We start from the raw sequence: 17,405 nt of genomic DNA, 5'->3' as shown, positions 1-17,405 counted from the left end.
TTTGTTAAAATGTAATGATATCATTACACTGTAAAGTTAAATTGTTTAGTATGATAAATGATGTAATCAATAAAAGGTCATCCTTTTTATCATCATCCATAATTTGATAAGAAATATCATAAATTAACTGATATGATATGATATGAAAAGATCATTCATTTAGCTTACAAAGAATAATAAATATTATAAATATATCAAAATTATTTATAACAAAAATTTTATGCAACAAAAAAAAATTTTTTTTTTCTATCTTTTCAAGAATTCAAAGATATATGAATAATAATTTGTTAAATTGTAATAATATCATTAATAATTTGTAACATAAATAATTTAGCATAAAAATAAATGAAATAAAATTAGTTAAATTATGATAGATTAAACCTTCGTTTTTTTTTTTTTTTTTCTTTACAATATTCCATTAAAGTAATAATAGTTGAAATAAATTTTAATAGAATTTTAAATGTTTCATTCATTTTTGAATAGTTCCACATGAAAATGAAATATTATAATTATGTTTATTGTTCAAGTAAATTATTTCTACTTTTCAGTTATAAGTTATTCATATTTGCAATAATATTTAAAATATGGATGAAATTTTTATTTATATTCATTGAAATGATACTTCAGTGCAAGCGTAAATGAATATATGGCGCAATTGTTACAGATAAACTGTTAAAATATAATCGCTGTTTTAAATAAATTAGTGTCATCAGTTTGTGTCATTGAAGACAAATTCAACAGTTGTAAATAAAAATTTAAGAAAAGATGGGAAGAAAATGGGTGACAAAAGAGAAATGACATAAATATATTGGAAGAAGGAAGCTTTTGTTTATCATTTCATTTGAATAATAGTAAACAAGTAGAGCAGCAAATTGAATAAATTATAAGTGAGTGAGAATAAAGTTGAAAAAAAAAAATTTAAGTAAATATTTGTGATGTGAGTGATTAACAGTCATATCACATGTCACATAACTGATAATTATTATTCTTTGATCAAAAATAATAAACAAACTATCATAGATGTTAATAAAATCGTTTAATTAATTTTAATTAAGGAAAGAATTAAGATTGGTAAATAGATGAAAGTAATAATTGAATATTACAACAATAAAAATTATTTCAAAGAAAACAAAATACTGAAGAAAATGAGAAGAGAAAAATTTTTTGAATTAATAAACAGCAAATGAATTTGATGTGCAACTTACATACATTTCGTACTTCAATCACATCAACCAGTTAGTTAGTTTATTAAATTTCTTCTGGCAAACAGGTTTCTCTTATATTACCTATTCTATCTTCTTTTTCCTTCTTTCATTAATTCAAAAAAAAAAAAAAATTACCTGTCCAAATTTATTTTACATTACTTATCATTTACCATTTAATATTACTTTTAAAAATTATTAATACTATTCTTTGCATTGATAATTCATTGTTTATCACTTTATCATATATTACTGAACAACAATAAAAAGTTGTAATTTGAGCATAAATTATTGAATTTATTGAATGTAATTTATTGCAAATTTTTAATATTAATTAACTTTATTTATTGTTAGTGAAACAAATAAAAACAAAAATATGAAAGATAAATTGATAATGATATGAAAAAAAGATTTATCACCAAAAGTAAAAGGGGTATATCAGTAATCAGTAAAATCAGTAAAAGTAATAGGGGTATATCAATAAAGGGGGAAATTTTTGCAAGATTGAGATTGATTGATTGACTGATTTTTTTTTTTTTTTCAAGATCAAATAAAATTGTTAAGTGATCTAATATAGTGATAATGATAATAGTAATGATAATAATAATAATAATTGAATTATTAAATATAAAAAGTATTTGAATTTGTAATATATAAACGATCGAAGGAAGAGGACAACTGAGATTGATTGATTGATTGATTGATTGATTGACTGATTGATCGTAAATATGAAAATGTTATTTAATTGAGAGAAAAAAAAAACATTAAGAAATTACTGGATGAAATGAAAAGAGAAGAAAACATTGAAAACTTTTAAAGAAAACATTGAAGAAAACTTTTAAATTTGTAATATATTTGTTTGATAATCCTTTTAAAATTAATACTTCCTTTCTTTTTTTTTTTTTCAAAAAAATTTAAAAAAAAAAAAAAAAAAAACGAAAACATTTTGAAGAAGGAATTGAACAATTCTTTTTAACAACAAAAAATACAACAAATTTTTTCTTACTGTAAAAAAAAAAAAAAGATTTGAGAAAAATAAAAATTATACATTGATGGTGAAGATATTTATATATATATTTGAAAGTTTAAAAGAGACATAAAGAGAGAGAGAGGGAGAGAGATGAAGACAGAGGGAGAGAGAGAGAGAGAGAGGGAGAGAATGTAAGATGAAAGAATGATAGATGAAATTTTCAACCGTAAAGGAGCAAAACACGAGCGAAACTAGTTTTAATTTAACGAACAAAATAAAATGTATGATACAGTGTGAGCATAGATAGATGATGAATAGATGGTGGCCGTGGCGGTGGCGGTATTGGTAGTGATGATGATGATGATGATGATGACGATAGCGATGGCGGTGATGGTGATGGTAATGGTGGTGGCGGTAATTGTATCAATGGTAGTTGTTGGTATTTCAATTCATTCATTCATTCAGCCTCCTCCATCTCTTTTCATTCATTCATAAACAAGATGCAAAAGAATTGCACAAAAATTTCATTTTAATCCATTGTACATTTTGCGCTTTTGTCTTCATACAATGTTTATATTTTATTTTCCCTAACAAAAATATAAATTTATATTCATTTAGGTGTAAACACACAATGTCACATCGATTTGTGTCAAATGAGGAAGAAGGAAGAAAAAAATTTTTAGCATATATATTTTGATAAGTAATACAAAAATGATAATTAGATTAATTATTATCTGAATATAAATTGAGAATAAAAATCAAAATCAGTTAATTTTATTCTACCTAATTTAAATTTAATTATATTCAAAAAAAAAAAATTCACCTGGAGTGAAAATAAAAATAAAAAAACAATTATTAAATGAATTATTAGATGTAATGAAATTATTGAAATTTAATTTTTGTTTATTTTTTTTGTTTCTAATTATAAATTTTGATTGGCATTTATAATATTTTTTTTTTTTCAATTTTTATAAATCTTTGTAATTGGAAACGAAAAAGAAAATTGACAATTTATAAGTAACAATAAAAAGATTTTTTTTTTTTTTTTTGCAAACCAAAGAAAAAACATATTGAGAATTAATTTAATAATAAATGACAGAATTGTTGATGTGGAATTAAAATGAAATTAAGAAGGTTGAAGTTGACAAATATTTTTAAATTTATCATAATGATAAATTATGTCAATTGAATTTTTTTCATGTTTTCGTTGCTAAAATTAGAACCTTTAATTACATTGACCTTTAACCTATTATCATTTCAATTTCTTTTTATAATTTGTCGCAGAAATGTATGCCATAACTTCTTCTCAACATTTGTTTACAAATTAATCTAACTATCATTTCTCATTTTTAATTTTACAATTTCATTTCAATCAAATGGTAATCGACACATTGCACACTCAATTGATATATTTCATTTTTTTTTTTTTTTTTTTTTTTTTTTTTTAAAAAAAAAAGCAAAATATACAAAATTGACACAAATTCAATTATATCAAATATTCGTGACAAAAATTTAGAGAAATTTAAAACGATGAAATCCATTTCTGAAATGTGAAATATTAAATTGAGCACTTATGAAATGATAAAAATGGGAAAAAATTTCACAAAAATTAATATACTTGTAAAATTGATACACAAACAAACAGAATTTATTTTCACCATTCATATTAAAATTATTAAAATAAAAGTAAATGAGTTATTAATTACTTAAATACACATTTCTGTTTACTTCATATTACTTGCAAATACAATATTTCATACATTTTCTAATTATTGACATTAAATTATACAAACTTAATCTCTGAAAAAAAAAAAAAAAATCAAAAATTTCTTATTTCATATAAATTAAATTAAAAAAAAAAAAAGAAAGTAACAGTTTAGATGGAATGCTAATTAAAATATCAAAAATATTGCAATTTTTTTTATCATATCAATGCAACCTATTCAAATGATAAACAAAATTAAATATTTAATTATTTGCAAATCAAAAAAAAAAAAAAAAAAACTCTTTGCATAAATTTTAAATTAATGCTTTTTCAATGCTCATTTCAATAATAAAATATTAAAAGTTATTTAAAAAAAAAAAAAAAAAAAAACGAATAATAAAATTTCTTTAGAGAAAATTTGACACAAAATTATTTCAATTATTTTAATGATAAACAAAATGAATGAAAATGATAAGATCAGCTTTAGAGGTTTTTTTTTTTTTGTGATAAATTAATTAAGCTGATACTGTAGGACAGATTAATTCAATTTGATTGCTACCATATTTTCGAAATGTCGAATGGCCATCAGTAATTTTATCACTTAAACGAATACGAATTGAACGTTCCTTAGAACCAAGCGTACATTGTAATTCGCCAACAGTTACTATCAATTTTTTATTAAAATTTCTGAAATTTAATTCTTTTTATCATCTCTTTCAAAAAATATTGAAATGTTAACATTTAATCTTTTTTTTTTTTTTTTTTTTTTTTTTTATAACTTCATTTTAAGATTTTTCTTTTTGTTTTTGTGTTTTCTTTTTTTTTCTAATTTTAAGATTTTAAGTTTTTTTTTTTTTTTAATTTAATTTTAAGATTTATTTTTGCAAATGTTTGTTATTGATAAGTGATAAATATTAAATGTAAAATGATAAGTGTTCAATTAATTATTAATATAAAATTTTGAGCATTATTTGCAGAAAAGTTTCATAATGACAGCAATTAAATTGTTTGTTAAAAATTTTCTAATAAAATATGATTGATCTAATTGATTGCTTTGACTGTAAAATTTTTACATTTTCTTAATTTGATGAAAACATTTTCCAAAAAAAAAAAAGAAAAAGAAGTATGAATATATATATACATAAAAACAAGTTTCATAAAAATGTTTCATGATTTAAATAATTGCGATTTAAATCAAAATCATTAATTACTAAATCAATCTTTTTGATCATTTTAACTTGATCTTTTCAAATGTTTCATAGGGGATTTTATTATTTTAAAACCAGTTTTGTCTTTTTTATAAAACAGCAAAATTTCGCTTTTTTTTTTGTTTTGTTTTTTTTTTTTTTTTGTTTTCATTCTTATAATCTCTATTTACTTTGAAATAAAAGCAAAAAAATGATAACAATTTATTATAATAATATGATTTTACGTAAGTTTCTTTTGTTTTTTTAAAAAAAGTATTAAATTTATTAAACTAATTTTCCATTAATAATTTAAATTTATTCAAATATTAAATTATATTCATTAAATATTTGTTCAAATATTAAATTATATCCATTAATAATTAAAAAGTTTCCCAAGCAATTTCGTTAAAATGTTTCATTAATAATTTAAATTTATTCATTCATTCAAACATTAAATTATATTCATTAAATATTCATTCAAACATTAAATTATATTCATTAAATATTCATTCAAACATTAAATTATATCCATTAACAATTAAAAAGTTTCTCAAGCAATTTCGTTAAAATTTTTCATTAATAATTTAAATTTATTCACCGCTATTTAATATTATATTTCTTTTTCTTTGTTTTTTTATTTTTTAAACTCTAAAAAATAAACCTTTCAAAATGCGCACATAAAATTCCAACTACTTCACCGATACGATCTTCATTTTTATGATTGTATAAACAACCAATAAAATCATTGCTTCCAAGATGAAAGATTATTGTATTATCATTTTCTTTTGAAACACTAATGCCAATAAGCTAAAATATATTTGCAAAAATAAAAACTAAAAAATTTAATATATTAAAAAAAGAAATTTTTTTTTTTTTTATTAATTTATCAAATTATTTATGCTCTGAAAATCATTTATCACAATATTTTTCTAATATTTAATTTTAAATTTTTAATCATTGATAAAATTAATCAAATACACTTAGATACTTTTAAAATTATATTAATTTTAATTATTATTATTATTAAATATTAAAACAAAAGAAAGTGCTGGAAAAAAAATATTTAAAAATTTTACATTTTTAAATGATTGTTGTTTTAGCATTTTAAATTTTTTTGCATCCAATTTAGCAATAAATTGATCAGTTATTAAAAGCACACGAAATGATGACTTATTGTATCGATTAAATTTCTGAAATGTTAGAATTTATATTAAAATTTTTATGTAATTATTAGTGATTGAAATTATTGATAAAGTGATAAAAGATTAGTGATAAAAGAAACATTTATAATAGAATAGTAAAATTTTTTATACTTTCAAAACAATAAGAGATGATATTAGATTTATGTTTAAATAAATAATACTAAAGTAAATAATTAAACCCAAAATAAATTTAAAAAAAAAAAAAAAAAAAAAAATAAATAAATTAAAACCTGAATGTAAGATGAGAAAAGAACTTTAGTAAAATTACTATTTCGTCGTATATTATCCAATTCCAAAAGATAATCATATCTTTGACTGGGTGATTTAATCTCATCATCCTTAATTAAATGAAATTTAAAATTAAATTTAAATTTAAATAAATCATTTTTGGTGACTAATAATGAATGAATGAAAAAAAAAAAATAAATAAATATATCAGAACAAATAAAAATTTAATGATAAGCTTTTTTTTTTCTTCTTTTTTGCTAATTCATTTTTTAATTAACTAATTAATTAATTAATCAATTAACCAAATTTAAATAATCGCCTTTCCATGATCGTAAATAGCCCCATTCTCGTCGCTTATTCTCGAGAGCATGAAATGCAGCTAATTTTTCTTTTAATGATTCTTTCAATACCAATGGCATTTGATTGATAATTTTATTTGCACGCCAAATTTCATACATTTGTTTTAATTTATCAGTAAAATTTTCAAAACCACTAGGTGTAATTGGCCATTTTATTGCATTGCACAAATTGTTCCTTTTTTCCATATCACTGAATAAATATAAATTATCATTTTAATTTTTTAAAATTAAAAAATAAATTACAAGCAAGTACTGGACATTTGAAATTAATTCATAATCAAATAATAAATTAATTAGAGCATTAAAAAATTTTTTTAATTTTTTTTTTCTTATAATTTAATCTAAAATCATATGTTTCATTCAAAAAATATCCTATTTTTACAATAAATTATAATAATATTAGATAGCAAATTTAAATTTTAATCTATTAATATTTTAATCAATTAACATAGCATTTTAAACATTAAACGGTTATTTTTTTAAAAAAAAAAAAAAAAAAAAAACTTTTTTTAAAAAAAAAAAAAAAAAAAAGATTTTATACCGAAAACATTCGATTAGTACCATCAAATATTGTCGTAATTTATATTTTCGATAGTAATAAATAATAATGTAAATTTGTTTAATTTGTTTAAAACGATATCTTCCAACTACTCCTCGCCAATGCTAAAATTTCATTTAATTTAAATAAATTTTTTTTTTTTTTTTTAAAAAAAATTTTATTTGCTTAGAAAATTTACTAAAAATTATTATTATTATTAAGGCACATCAAATAAATTACACACATTAATGTTTAAAATAGAAATAATTAACTTTTTAAAATAAAATTTTAAACATAAATTATTTCTATTTAATAATATTAATACTAATAGGAAAAAAAAAAATTAAGAAAAGAAAAAAAAAAAAGCTTTTATTAGAATATATAATATTAATGTTAGTTTCATTTTAAAAAAAAAAAAAAAAAAAAAAAATATTTTTTTTAAAAAAAAAAAAAAAGTTTTTATTTTCAAACCTTTTGTAATATAATAACAATATCAGATAATTTTTGTTGACGTAAATCTTCTAATTTGAATACCGTACGTGGATTACGTATGAATAATTTTGTTTTACCATTAACACAATCTTTTTTTAAATCAAATATTTCCAATAAAACATTTGCATTTTCTTGTGCTGATCCTTTTGATGGATTTGGCCAAGTACTTGTTGAAAGCATTTTATACCTAATAATTAAATTAATTAAAATTTATTATTTTTAAACGAAAAAAAAAAAAAAAAAACAAGCAAACAATCATTTTCATATTATTAAAATATATTTTCATTTGAAAAAAAAAGAGAAAAATTTCATTTATTTATTTTATTTCATAAAAATACTTTTTTTTTTTTTTTTTTTTTTGAATTATTAAAACAGATAAAAAAACGATGAAAAATTTACTAATTCAAATTTAAATGCAACATTTTAAGATTTTGTTTTAAAAAAAAAAAAATAAATAAATAAATAAATAATATTAAAATAAACAAATTGAAATATTACATTGAAAAAATAATACTAAAATATCAATTTAATTTAGATTTAAAAAAAAAATATATTTGGATTAATTAACCGTTGTAGAAATCTTTGATAAGTAATTCTATACGCAAAACCAGCACGTCGTACACGTACATTTTCCAATAATCCTAAATATCGAACCTAAAATTAAAATTAAAATTTTTTATTTTAAAATAAATAATCAGAAGAAGAATTGCTAATTTTTACAATATGTCAATAAAAATTCTCGTCTTTTTTTCTCATAAAAGATTATTTAAATTTTAAAATTAATTAATTAAATTTTACAAATAATAATTTGAATTTTACAAATAATTATTTAAATTTTACAAATAATTATTTAAATTTTGCAAATAAATAGTTAAATTTTGCAAATAATTAGTTAAATTTTGCAAATAATTAGTTAAATTTCGCAAATAAGTAATTAACTTTTACAAATAATTATTTAAATTTTGCATATACCTAAATAAATTTTACAATTAATTATTTAAATTTTACATAATTTATTAAATTTTACAAATAATTAGTTAAATTTTGCAAATAATTTAAATTTTATAAATAATAATTTAAGTTTTACGAATAGTTAATTAAACTTTACAAATAACTAAATAAATTTTACAATTAATTATTTAAATTTTACAAATAATTTATTAAATTTACAAATAACTAATAAATTTTACTTTTGCAAATAACTGTTTAAATTTTATAGATAATAATTTAAATTTTACGAATAGTTAATTAAACTTTACAAATAACTATTAAATTTTACAAATATTTAGTTGAATTTTACAAATAATTAGTTAAATTTTACAAATAACTAAGTAAATTTTACAAATAATTATTTAAATTTTACAAATAATTTATCAAATTTTACAAATAATTAATTAAATTTACCTGATGACCAACACCTGTTGTATCAAATACACTACTCGATTTAATTTCATTTGGTTTAATACATCGAATATAATGTGGTTCTTTTGCTGAAAGTTGTTGTACCAAATCTGACATCGAATTCTGAAATGTAAATGAAATTTCTTATTTCATTTAAATTTATTTAAATTATTATTTCCATTTTTTTTTTTAAAAGTTAAATTATATAGCAAAATGAATAAATGAATTAATAAATAAGTAAAATAACCTTAAATACTGTACCAGCAGTTAATGGTTTCTTATTAACTTCGGTTACAGATTTTGCTCCATCCGGAAATATTTCACATAATATTGGATTATTGCTACAATTTAAAAAAAAATAATAATAATAATCTTTTTTTAAAAAAAAAAGTGATTAAATATTTCTTCATAAATGCTTTATAAATATTAAAAACTTATTCTATATTTTTTCATTTATTTTTTTTTAATTTTTCTTTTTTTTTAAATAAAACTTATTTTATACTTACTAATTTGAAATATACATTTAAAATAACTGATAGTTAAATTTTTAATTTTATCAAAATTTCAGATAGACTCTAATCATTTTACCTATTATACAAAAGACGTTTCAGATCCTGATAAAGTGTATCACGATTCTTATCAATAAAACCAACAATACTATAGGTTACATCACCAGCATAATGTGTTATTCGGAAGTCTCTTTCAAATGATAACGTTTTATCAGTTGGATTTAATCGTCGACTTGTATAATACTTATTTTTATCCAATATTTTATCCATTTCAGATAAAAAAATCTGAAAATATGATTATTTTTCCTCTTTCTCTCTCTCTCTCACTCTCGTAATCTTCTAAATATTGATAATATCACTGCAAAGAGAAATGATAATGAATGTTAATGATTTAAAGAAATGATAATTTAAATGAATAAATATATTTAATATAGTATTTATTTTAATTTGAAGTATTAATTTTACATGAAATTTGAATGAATTTATTTTAATTTGAATACTAATAATACTTCTACAATGTTAGTATTTACTTTCTATACCTTAATTCGTTCCTTTTTTTTCAATAAATGTAAAAAATTTTTAAAAAATAATTTTTTTTAAAAAAAAATAAATATAATTTTTTTTTCTTTTTTTTTTGTTATAAAAATATGGAGAAATTTTTATTGACTAAAATTAAAAAAACTTTTTTTTTTTTTTTTGCAAATGGAAGTAAAAGAAAATTTTTGGTGATTGAAATGAATAATAATAATTTGAAACGAATATGAATAGTAATAATATGAAATGAATAATAATAATAATACTTGAAATGAATAATAATAATAATAATAATAATACTTGAAATGAATAATAATGATAATAATACTTGAAATGAATAATAATAATAATACTTGAAATGAATAATAATAATAATAACAATGATAAAGGGAGATAATTGATAAATTATTTTTCGTTTTTTTACTTTTTAAATTGAGAAAATTTTTATTGATTAAAATGAATAATAATAATTTGAAATGAATGTGAATAATTATAATATGAAATGAATAGTAATAATAATACTTGAAATAAATAATAATAATAATAACAATAATAAAGTGAGATTCCTTTTTTTTTATTTTTTAGTAATAATAATAATAATGAAAGGAAATAAGTGATAAATTATTTTTCATTTTTTTTATTTTTTAAAATTAACAAATTTTAATTAACAAACCTTATCATTGATAGGACCAATCGTATAACATGCTTCATCTAATATAGCTAAAATTCCTGTGCGAGGTATTTCAACCAAATCGCAAATTTCTTTATTGTTAAAAAAATCAATCTAAATTAATTTTATATCATTTTGTAAAATTATCGCATTTATCAACAAAAAAAATTAGACAGAAGCAAAAGAGCAAAAAAAAAAAAAAAAAAAAAAAAAAATGATAAAAGTCAAAAGTTATCAAATTTTAATTTTTTTTTTTTTAATTTTATCAAATGCTTTGAGATTGATTAAACAAATAATTATAACAATATTTAATTTATTTTTCACATTAATATAATAAAACATTTTTCCATAATAATCCTTTTTTTATAAAATATATGATTAAATTAAATTTTTTATATTATTTTAAAGAATTTTATTAAAATTTTAATTTTAGAACAATTACTTGTTGCCATTGAATTCCTTCTCGTTTATATTCTTCTTGTTCTTGATTTAATACTAATTCAATAAAAAGTTGTTGCAATTTTTCATTGCAATAATTGATACAAAATTGCTCAAAACTATAAATTTTTTACATTCAACTTAAAATTTATATTTCATTTGCAAAAAAAAAAAAAAAAAATGAATTTTAAAATTAAATTTGAATGAAGAAAAAAACGATTTCTAATTAAAAATTAAAAACTAAAATTAAATTAAATTAAAAAATTAAATTTTTAAAACTAAATTTAAATCAAAACAAAAACAAAAAAAAAAAAAAAAAAAAAAAACGAATTCTAAAATTAAATTTAAAACAATAAGCACTCCCTTTTTCCTTTTTTTTTCCTTATTCAAAAAATAAAAATTAAAAAAAAAAAAAAATTATAATTTACCTATTTATTGCAAATATTTCAAATCCATAAATATCAAGTACACCAATTACAGTATTTTTATTTGCATATTCATTTCTTTCAATATTAATTGCTTCATTAATTTTTCTCACAATCCATGTAAACAATCTGTCATAAATTGCCTTCAAGAAAAACTTAATTAATTAATTAATTAATTGATTATTTATTTTTTTGTTAATTAGTAATAATTACAGGAAAAAATAATAATACTTAAATTACAATTTGTGAATATTAATATAAAAATAATAAAATATTCATTTGCAATATTAAATTTATTTATAGAAAAAGGCAAAAATTTTTTTAATTTTAAAAAGCAGAAAAAATGTTGCAAATATTTTTTAAATTTAGAAAAAAGAAAACACACACATATACAATTTCAATTGAATTACATATTATAAATGATTATCATTTCTTATCAGTTATTTCTTATCAATCATTTCAATATTGCTTTTCACCTTCTTTTTTTCTTAAATTTTGAAAAAAAAATCCTAAAATTAAGATATGAAAAAGCATACAAAAAAAAAAAAAATTATCATTTTATTTTTTAATTAATTTCTTTTTTGATAGATTCATAGTGGTACTAAATTTTAATTACTATAAGTAAAGTTAATCGATAATTTATTACATTTAAAAATTTAAAATTTAAAAATGACTAATTAACCTTAGCAAGCGCATCTCTCGTATATTCAGCAGCGTTAACATCATGACATTTCGAGACTACGTCACCTTTAGCTGCAACCACCTAAATTAAATTACAATCAAATAATTTTATTTATTAATTTATTAAATGAATTAATTAATTCGAATTATTGGGTGAAAAATAAAAGTTTTGACGTATATAACGTGAAGAAAGTAATGAAAATTACAATTCTTTTACAATGAATTTTAATTGAACTAAAATTTAGAGTAAATCTGCAAAATATATAGCAACGTAAGTCACGGACGTGATTATAGTATGATGTAATTAGCAAAGATATTGAAGCCATTAAATGAATAATAAATGAAATAATTAATTAATTTTAAAAATATTAATTAATAGCTAATAATAATCAATCAATAAAATTATCTCACGTAAGTCAAAAAAAAAAAAAAGGAAAAGGAAAATTTTGCATTGATAATAATTAAATTTAAAAAATTTTAAATAATAATTTTACTTGCATGCATAATGCTTTTTCCAATTGGACACTTTCAACTTGCAATATGTTAGCGCAAATTTGCAATTCATTACGATCTTTTACAAAACTTTCATCGAAATTTGCTTCACTTTCAATAAAATTAAGATTACCCAATAATAAAATGCTTGCAAGAATATTCCAAATCTTAAATTATTATAATTATTTCTTTATTTTTTTATTTGTGAAAATTTTTTTGAAATTTTTTAATAGCATTTTATTAGAATTATTTGTTAATTGAAAGATAAAAATTTTTTTTTTTTTTAATAAAAATGCGATTATTTAACAATAAAATGCTTGCATAAAGCTTTATTTAAATTAAATTTTTATCATCTTATACATAAATATAATATATTTATCTTAAATTTTTTTTTAAAAAAAAAGTTTAAATAATTATAAAGTGAAAAATAAAAATAAAAAAATGTGTAAAAAAAAAAAAAAATAAATAAATAAATAAAAAATACTTACTTGTTGTTCAGAATTTGGTGCAAATGTTTCAATTGCTCTCATTGCTTGTAAAGCTTCATTAAATGAATTTTTATCATTTATTGTATTTGCCTTAAAAAATAAACAAAAAAAAAAAAAAGGGGGAATTTGTTTATTTTCTAAACAAAAAAAAAAAAACAAACAAACAAACAAACAAACCTAATTTGGAAAAAGGAATGAAATAATAAAAATTATTTTTTAAATTGTTCACTATTTTTCTAATTATTTGTTTATTTATTTATTAAAGATTTAAAGATAAACTTACAATCATTGTTTGACCTTGATTTAAATAAAAGTATTTCTGTGGATTACGTTGTAAGTGTAACGCATGTAAACAATTAGTATCTAGCCCAGCTAAGAGTTGATAAAAAATGTGAAAATTACGTTCACCACGTTGTTGACGTACCACACGTGACTGTAAATAATCAAAAAAAAAAGAGATAATTAGATTTAGAATATTACAAAGCTAGAATTACAAGCCTAAAATGATTTCTTGAATTTAATTGCATATCTTATAAAACCTAAACTATCAATTACCATATATATTATTATTATTACTAAAATAGTTTTTAAGAAAAAAGACGTTTTAAAGTATAAATACGAAGAAGTAATTATTTTAAGATGATTATGTGGATCAAAGATATGATTAAATGATTATTTCATGATGATTATGTGGATCAAAGATATGATTAAATGATTATTTCATGATGATTATGTGGATCAAAGATATGATTAAATGATTATTTCATGATGATTATGTGGATCAAAGATATGATTAAATGATTATTTCATGATGATTATGTGGATCAAAGATATGATTAAATGATTATTTCATGATGATTATGTGGATCAAAGATATGATTAAATGATTATTTCATGATGATTATGTGGATCAAAGATATGATTAAATGATTATTTCATGATGATTATGTGGATCAAAGATATGATTAAATGATTATTTCATGATGATTATGTGGATCAAAGATATGATTAAATGATTATTTCATGATGATTATGTGGATCAAAGATATGATTAAATGATTATTTCATGATGATTATGTGGATCAAAGATATGATTAAATGATTATTTCATGATGATTATGTGGATCAAAGATATGATTAAATGATTATTTCATGATGATTATGTGGATCAAAGATATGATTAAATGATTATTTCATGATGATTATGTGGATCAAAGATATGATTAAATGATTATTTCATGATGATTATGTGGATCAAAGATATGATTAAATGATTATTTCATGATGATTATGTGGATCAAAGATATGATTAAATGATTATTTCATGATGATTATGTGGATCAAAGATATGATTAAATGATTATTTCATGATGATTATGTGGATCAAAGATATGATTAAATGATTATTTCATGATGATTATGTGGATCAAAGATATGATTAAATGATTATTTCATGATGATTATGTGGATCAAAGATATGATTAAATGATTATTTCATGATGATTATGTGGATCAAAGATATGATTAAATGATTATTTCATGATGATTATGTGGATCAAAGATATGATTAAATGATTATTTCATGATGATTATGTGGATCAAAGATATGATTAAATGATTATTTCATGATGATTATGTGGATCAAAGATATGATTAAATGATTATTTCATGATGATTATGTGGATCAAAGATATGATTAAATGATTATTTTAGATATGTTTATCATAAACAAATAAACTAAAATTTAATAAAATAAAATAAATAACCTTTTCAAGTAAATAACTACTAATATGTCCACCAAATGGATCACCTTGAACATTAAAGTTTATATGCATATATTTACCAAAACGGCTTGAATTATCATTTTTATTCGTCACTGCGCAGCCTAACGATTCCAGAAGTGCAGTTGAGCGAAGGAAAATATTTTTCACTCTGTAAAATGAATCCTCAAATCACTACGTGCGTGTAATGTAATTAAAAGTAAATATAAAGAGACGTAAATCACTACGTGCGTGTAATGTAAGTAAAAGTAAATATAAAGAGACGTAAATCACTACGTGTAATGTAATTAAAAGTAAATATAAAGAGACGTAAATCACTACGTGTAATGTAATTAAAAGTAAAAAAGAAATAATTGGAAATAATAAATTGGTAAATAAAATATAATTAATAACAAATTAACCTTTCAATTTCATATTGTTTATCAATATTAGTAATTGCTGCTAAATAACGCATAATTATTTTGCTTGTTTCTGTTTTACCAGCACCAGATTCACCTAATTAAACAAAAAAAAAAAAAAAACAAAAAACAAAAAACAAAAAAATTATTTGATGATAAAATTTTATTGTAAAACAAAAAAAAAAAAAAATGACACATTTAGAATTTAATAACTATTATTGTATATTTTGATAGAATTTTATGAACAAATTTTGATTTCATTAATTTAATTATCTTAAAAAAAAAAAAGACAATAATAATTGATATGAAATATATTTATTTTTTAATCGATTCTAACAAAATTTTTTTTTTTTTTTGAAAATAATATATTTTTAAGAAATTTTTAAATTTTTAATTGTATTTGATAAGTTTAAATAAAATTATTATCAATTAGTAATTGAAAATGATACCAGAAATGACGATGCAAACGTCATTTTCATGCCATTTCATTGATCGATATGTCACGTCAGTAATAGCAAATACGTGAGGTGAACGTTCGTAAATTTCATGTCCCTTATATTTACGTATCATATCAGAGCCATAAATTGGCAAATTTCGATAAGGATTTATTGCTAATAATACTTCTCCAATATAAGTGTAAATTTCACCTTTACGATATCTAAAATAAAACAATAAAAAATTGATGATATTTTTATAACATTTACTACTTAGTTTAATTAAAAAATTAATCAAAAAAAAAAAGAGGAAAAATTCATTTAAATATAAACATTTAATAATTTGTACAATCAAATTATCAAATTTGTATTTAATTAAGGTTTGAAATTTTCAAAATTATATTTAAATAACGAAATATAAGTTATTTCATTTAAATATAAACATTAATAATTTATGCAATCATACCATCAAATTTGTATTTAATTAAGATTTAAAATTTTCAAAATTATATTTAAATAACGAAATATAAGATATTTCATTTAAATATTTTTTTAGTAATTTATACAACTATATTATCAAATTTGTATTTAATTAGGATTTAAAATTATATTTAAATAACGAAATATAAGATATTTCATTTAAATATAAACATTAATAATTTATACAATCATATCATCAAATTTGTATTTAATTAAAATTTAAAATTTCAAAAAATATATAATCACCTATCACGTAAAGTATTAACAATACTATCATGTGTGACTGTAGAAAGAAGGACCAAATCATTTACAATATTAGCATTCGTTTCAAAATTTTCCATCCTTTTTCTGCAATTAATGAAAAATTAATTTTATCAAAGCGCAATTGTCCTATTTCTTTTTCATACAAATCAAATTATAAAATAAACTTCACGTAAAATACATTTTTAATTTTAACATTAAAATGTTGAAAAAATAATGTTAATTGATAAGTTTACTATGTACGCTTAATAAGTTCGAATTTTTTTTTAAAAAAAAAATGAAATTTGTAATAAATTAAATCAGTTTGAATAAATGGAAAACAATATTTAAAAGAGAAAAATTTCAATTTTTTAAATTAAATTTGATTTTTTTTTTTTTTGTTTTTTGTTAAATTTCTTTTCTTTTATTTTTAAAATAAAATATGAAATGAAAAATGAAAAAGTACAAATAAATGATTCAATGTTTGATGCAGTTAAAAGTTGCAAATGATAGTTAGTTTTTGAAAAATGATTAAGCGAGGGCTTTTATCA

At 18.9% G+C, this 17,405-nt stretch overlaps 1 protein-coding gene across 1 annotated transcript; it reads right to left on the bottom strand.

Annotated features, from left to right (window-relative positions):
* Positions 1 to 4,392: 4,392 nt before the first annotated feature.
* On the bottom strand, positions 4,393 to 16,955 carry Bma-hum-5 (Uncharacterized protein; the record flags this gene model as incomplete). The annotated part of the gene is made up of 22 exons (XM_043076055.1): positions 4,393 to 4,564; positions 5,726 to 5,871; positions 6,141 to 6,254; positions 6,497 to 6,604; positions 6,797 to 7,043; positions 7,395 to 7,516; positions 7,863 to 8,070; positions 8,452 to 8,537; positions 9,288 to 9,407; positions 9,532 to 9,625; positions 9,873 to 10,078; positions 11,001 to 11,111; positions 11,440 to 11,554; positions 11,864 to 12,003; positions 12,543 to 12,623; positions 13,036 to 13,200; positions 13,522 to 13,611; positions 13,805 to 13,954; positions 15,288 to 15,453; positions 15,704 to 15,797; positions 16,150 to 16,358; positions 16,861 to 16,955. The coding sequence occupies 22 exons, from the start codon at positions 16,953 to 16,955 to the stop codon at positions 4,393 to 4,395; spliced, it is 3,039 nt and encodes a 1,012-aa protein (XP_042931989.1).
* Between the last annotated feature and the right edge of the window lie 450 nt (positions 16,956 to 17,405).

The sequence above is a fragment of the Brugia malayi genome (genome assembly GCF_000002995.4).
Source record: "Brugia malayi strain FR3 genome assembly, contig: Bm_v4_Chr1_scaffold_001, whole genome shotgun sequence".
Taxonomy (NCBI): Eukaryota; Metazoa; Nematoda; class Chromadorea; order Rhabditida; family Onchocercidae; genus Brugia; species Brugia malayi.
This window is presented reverse-complemented; position numbering and strand designations above follow the sequence as displayed.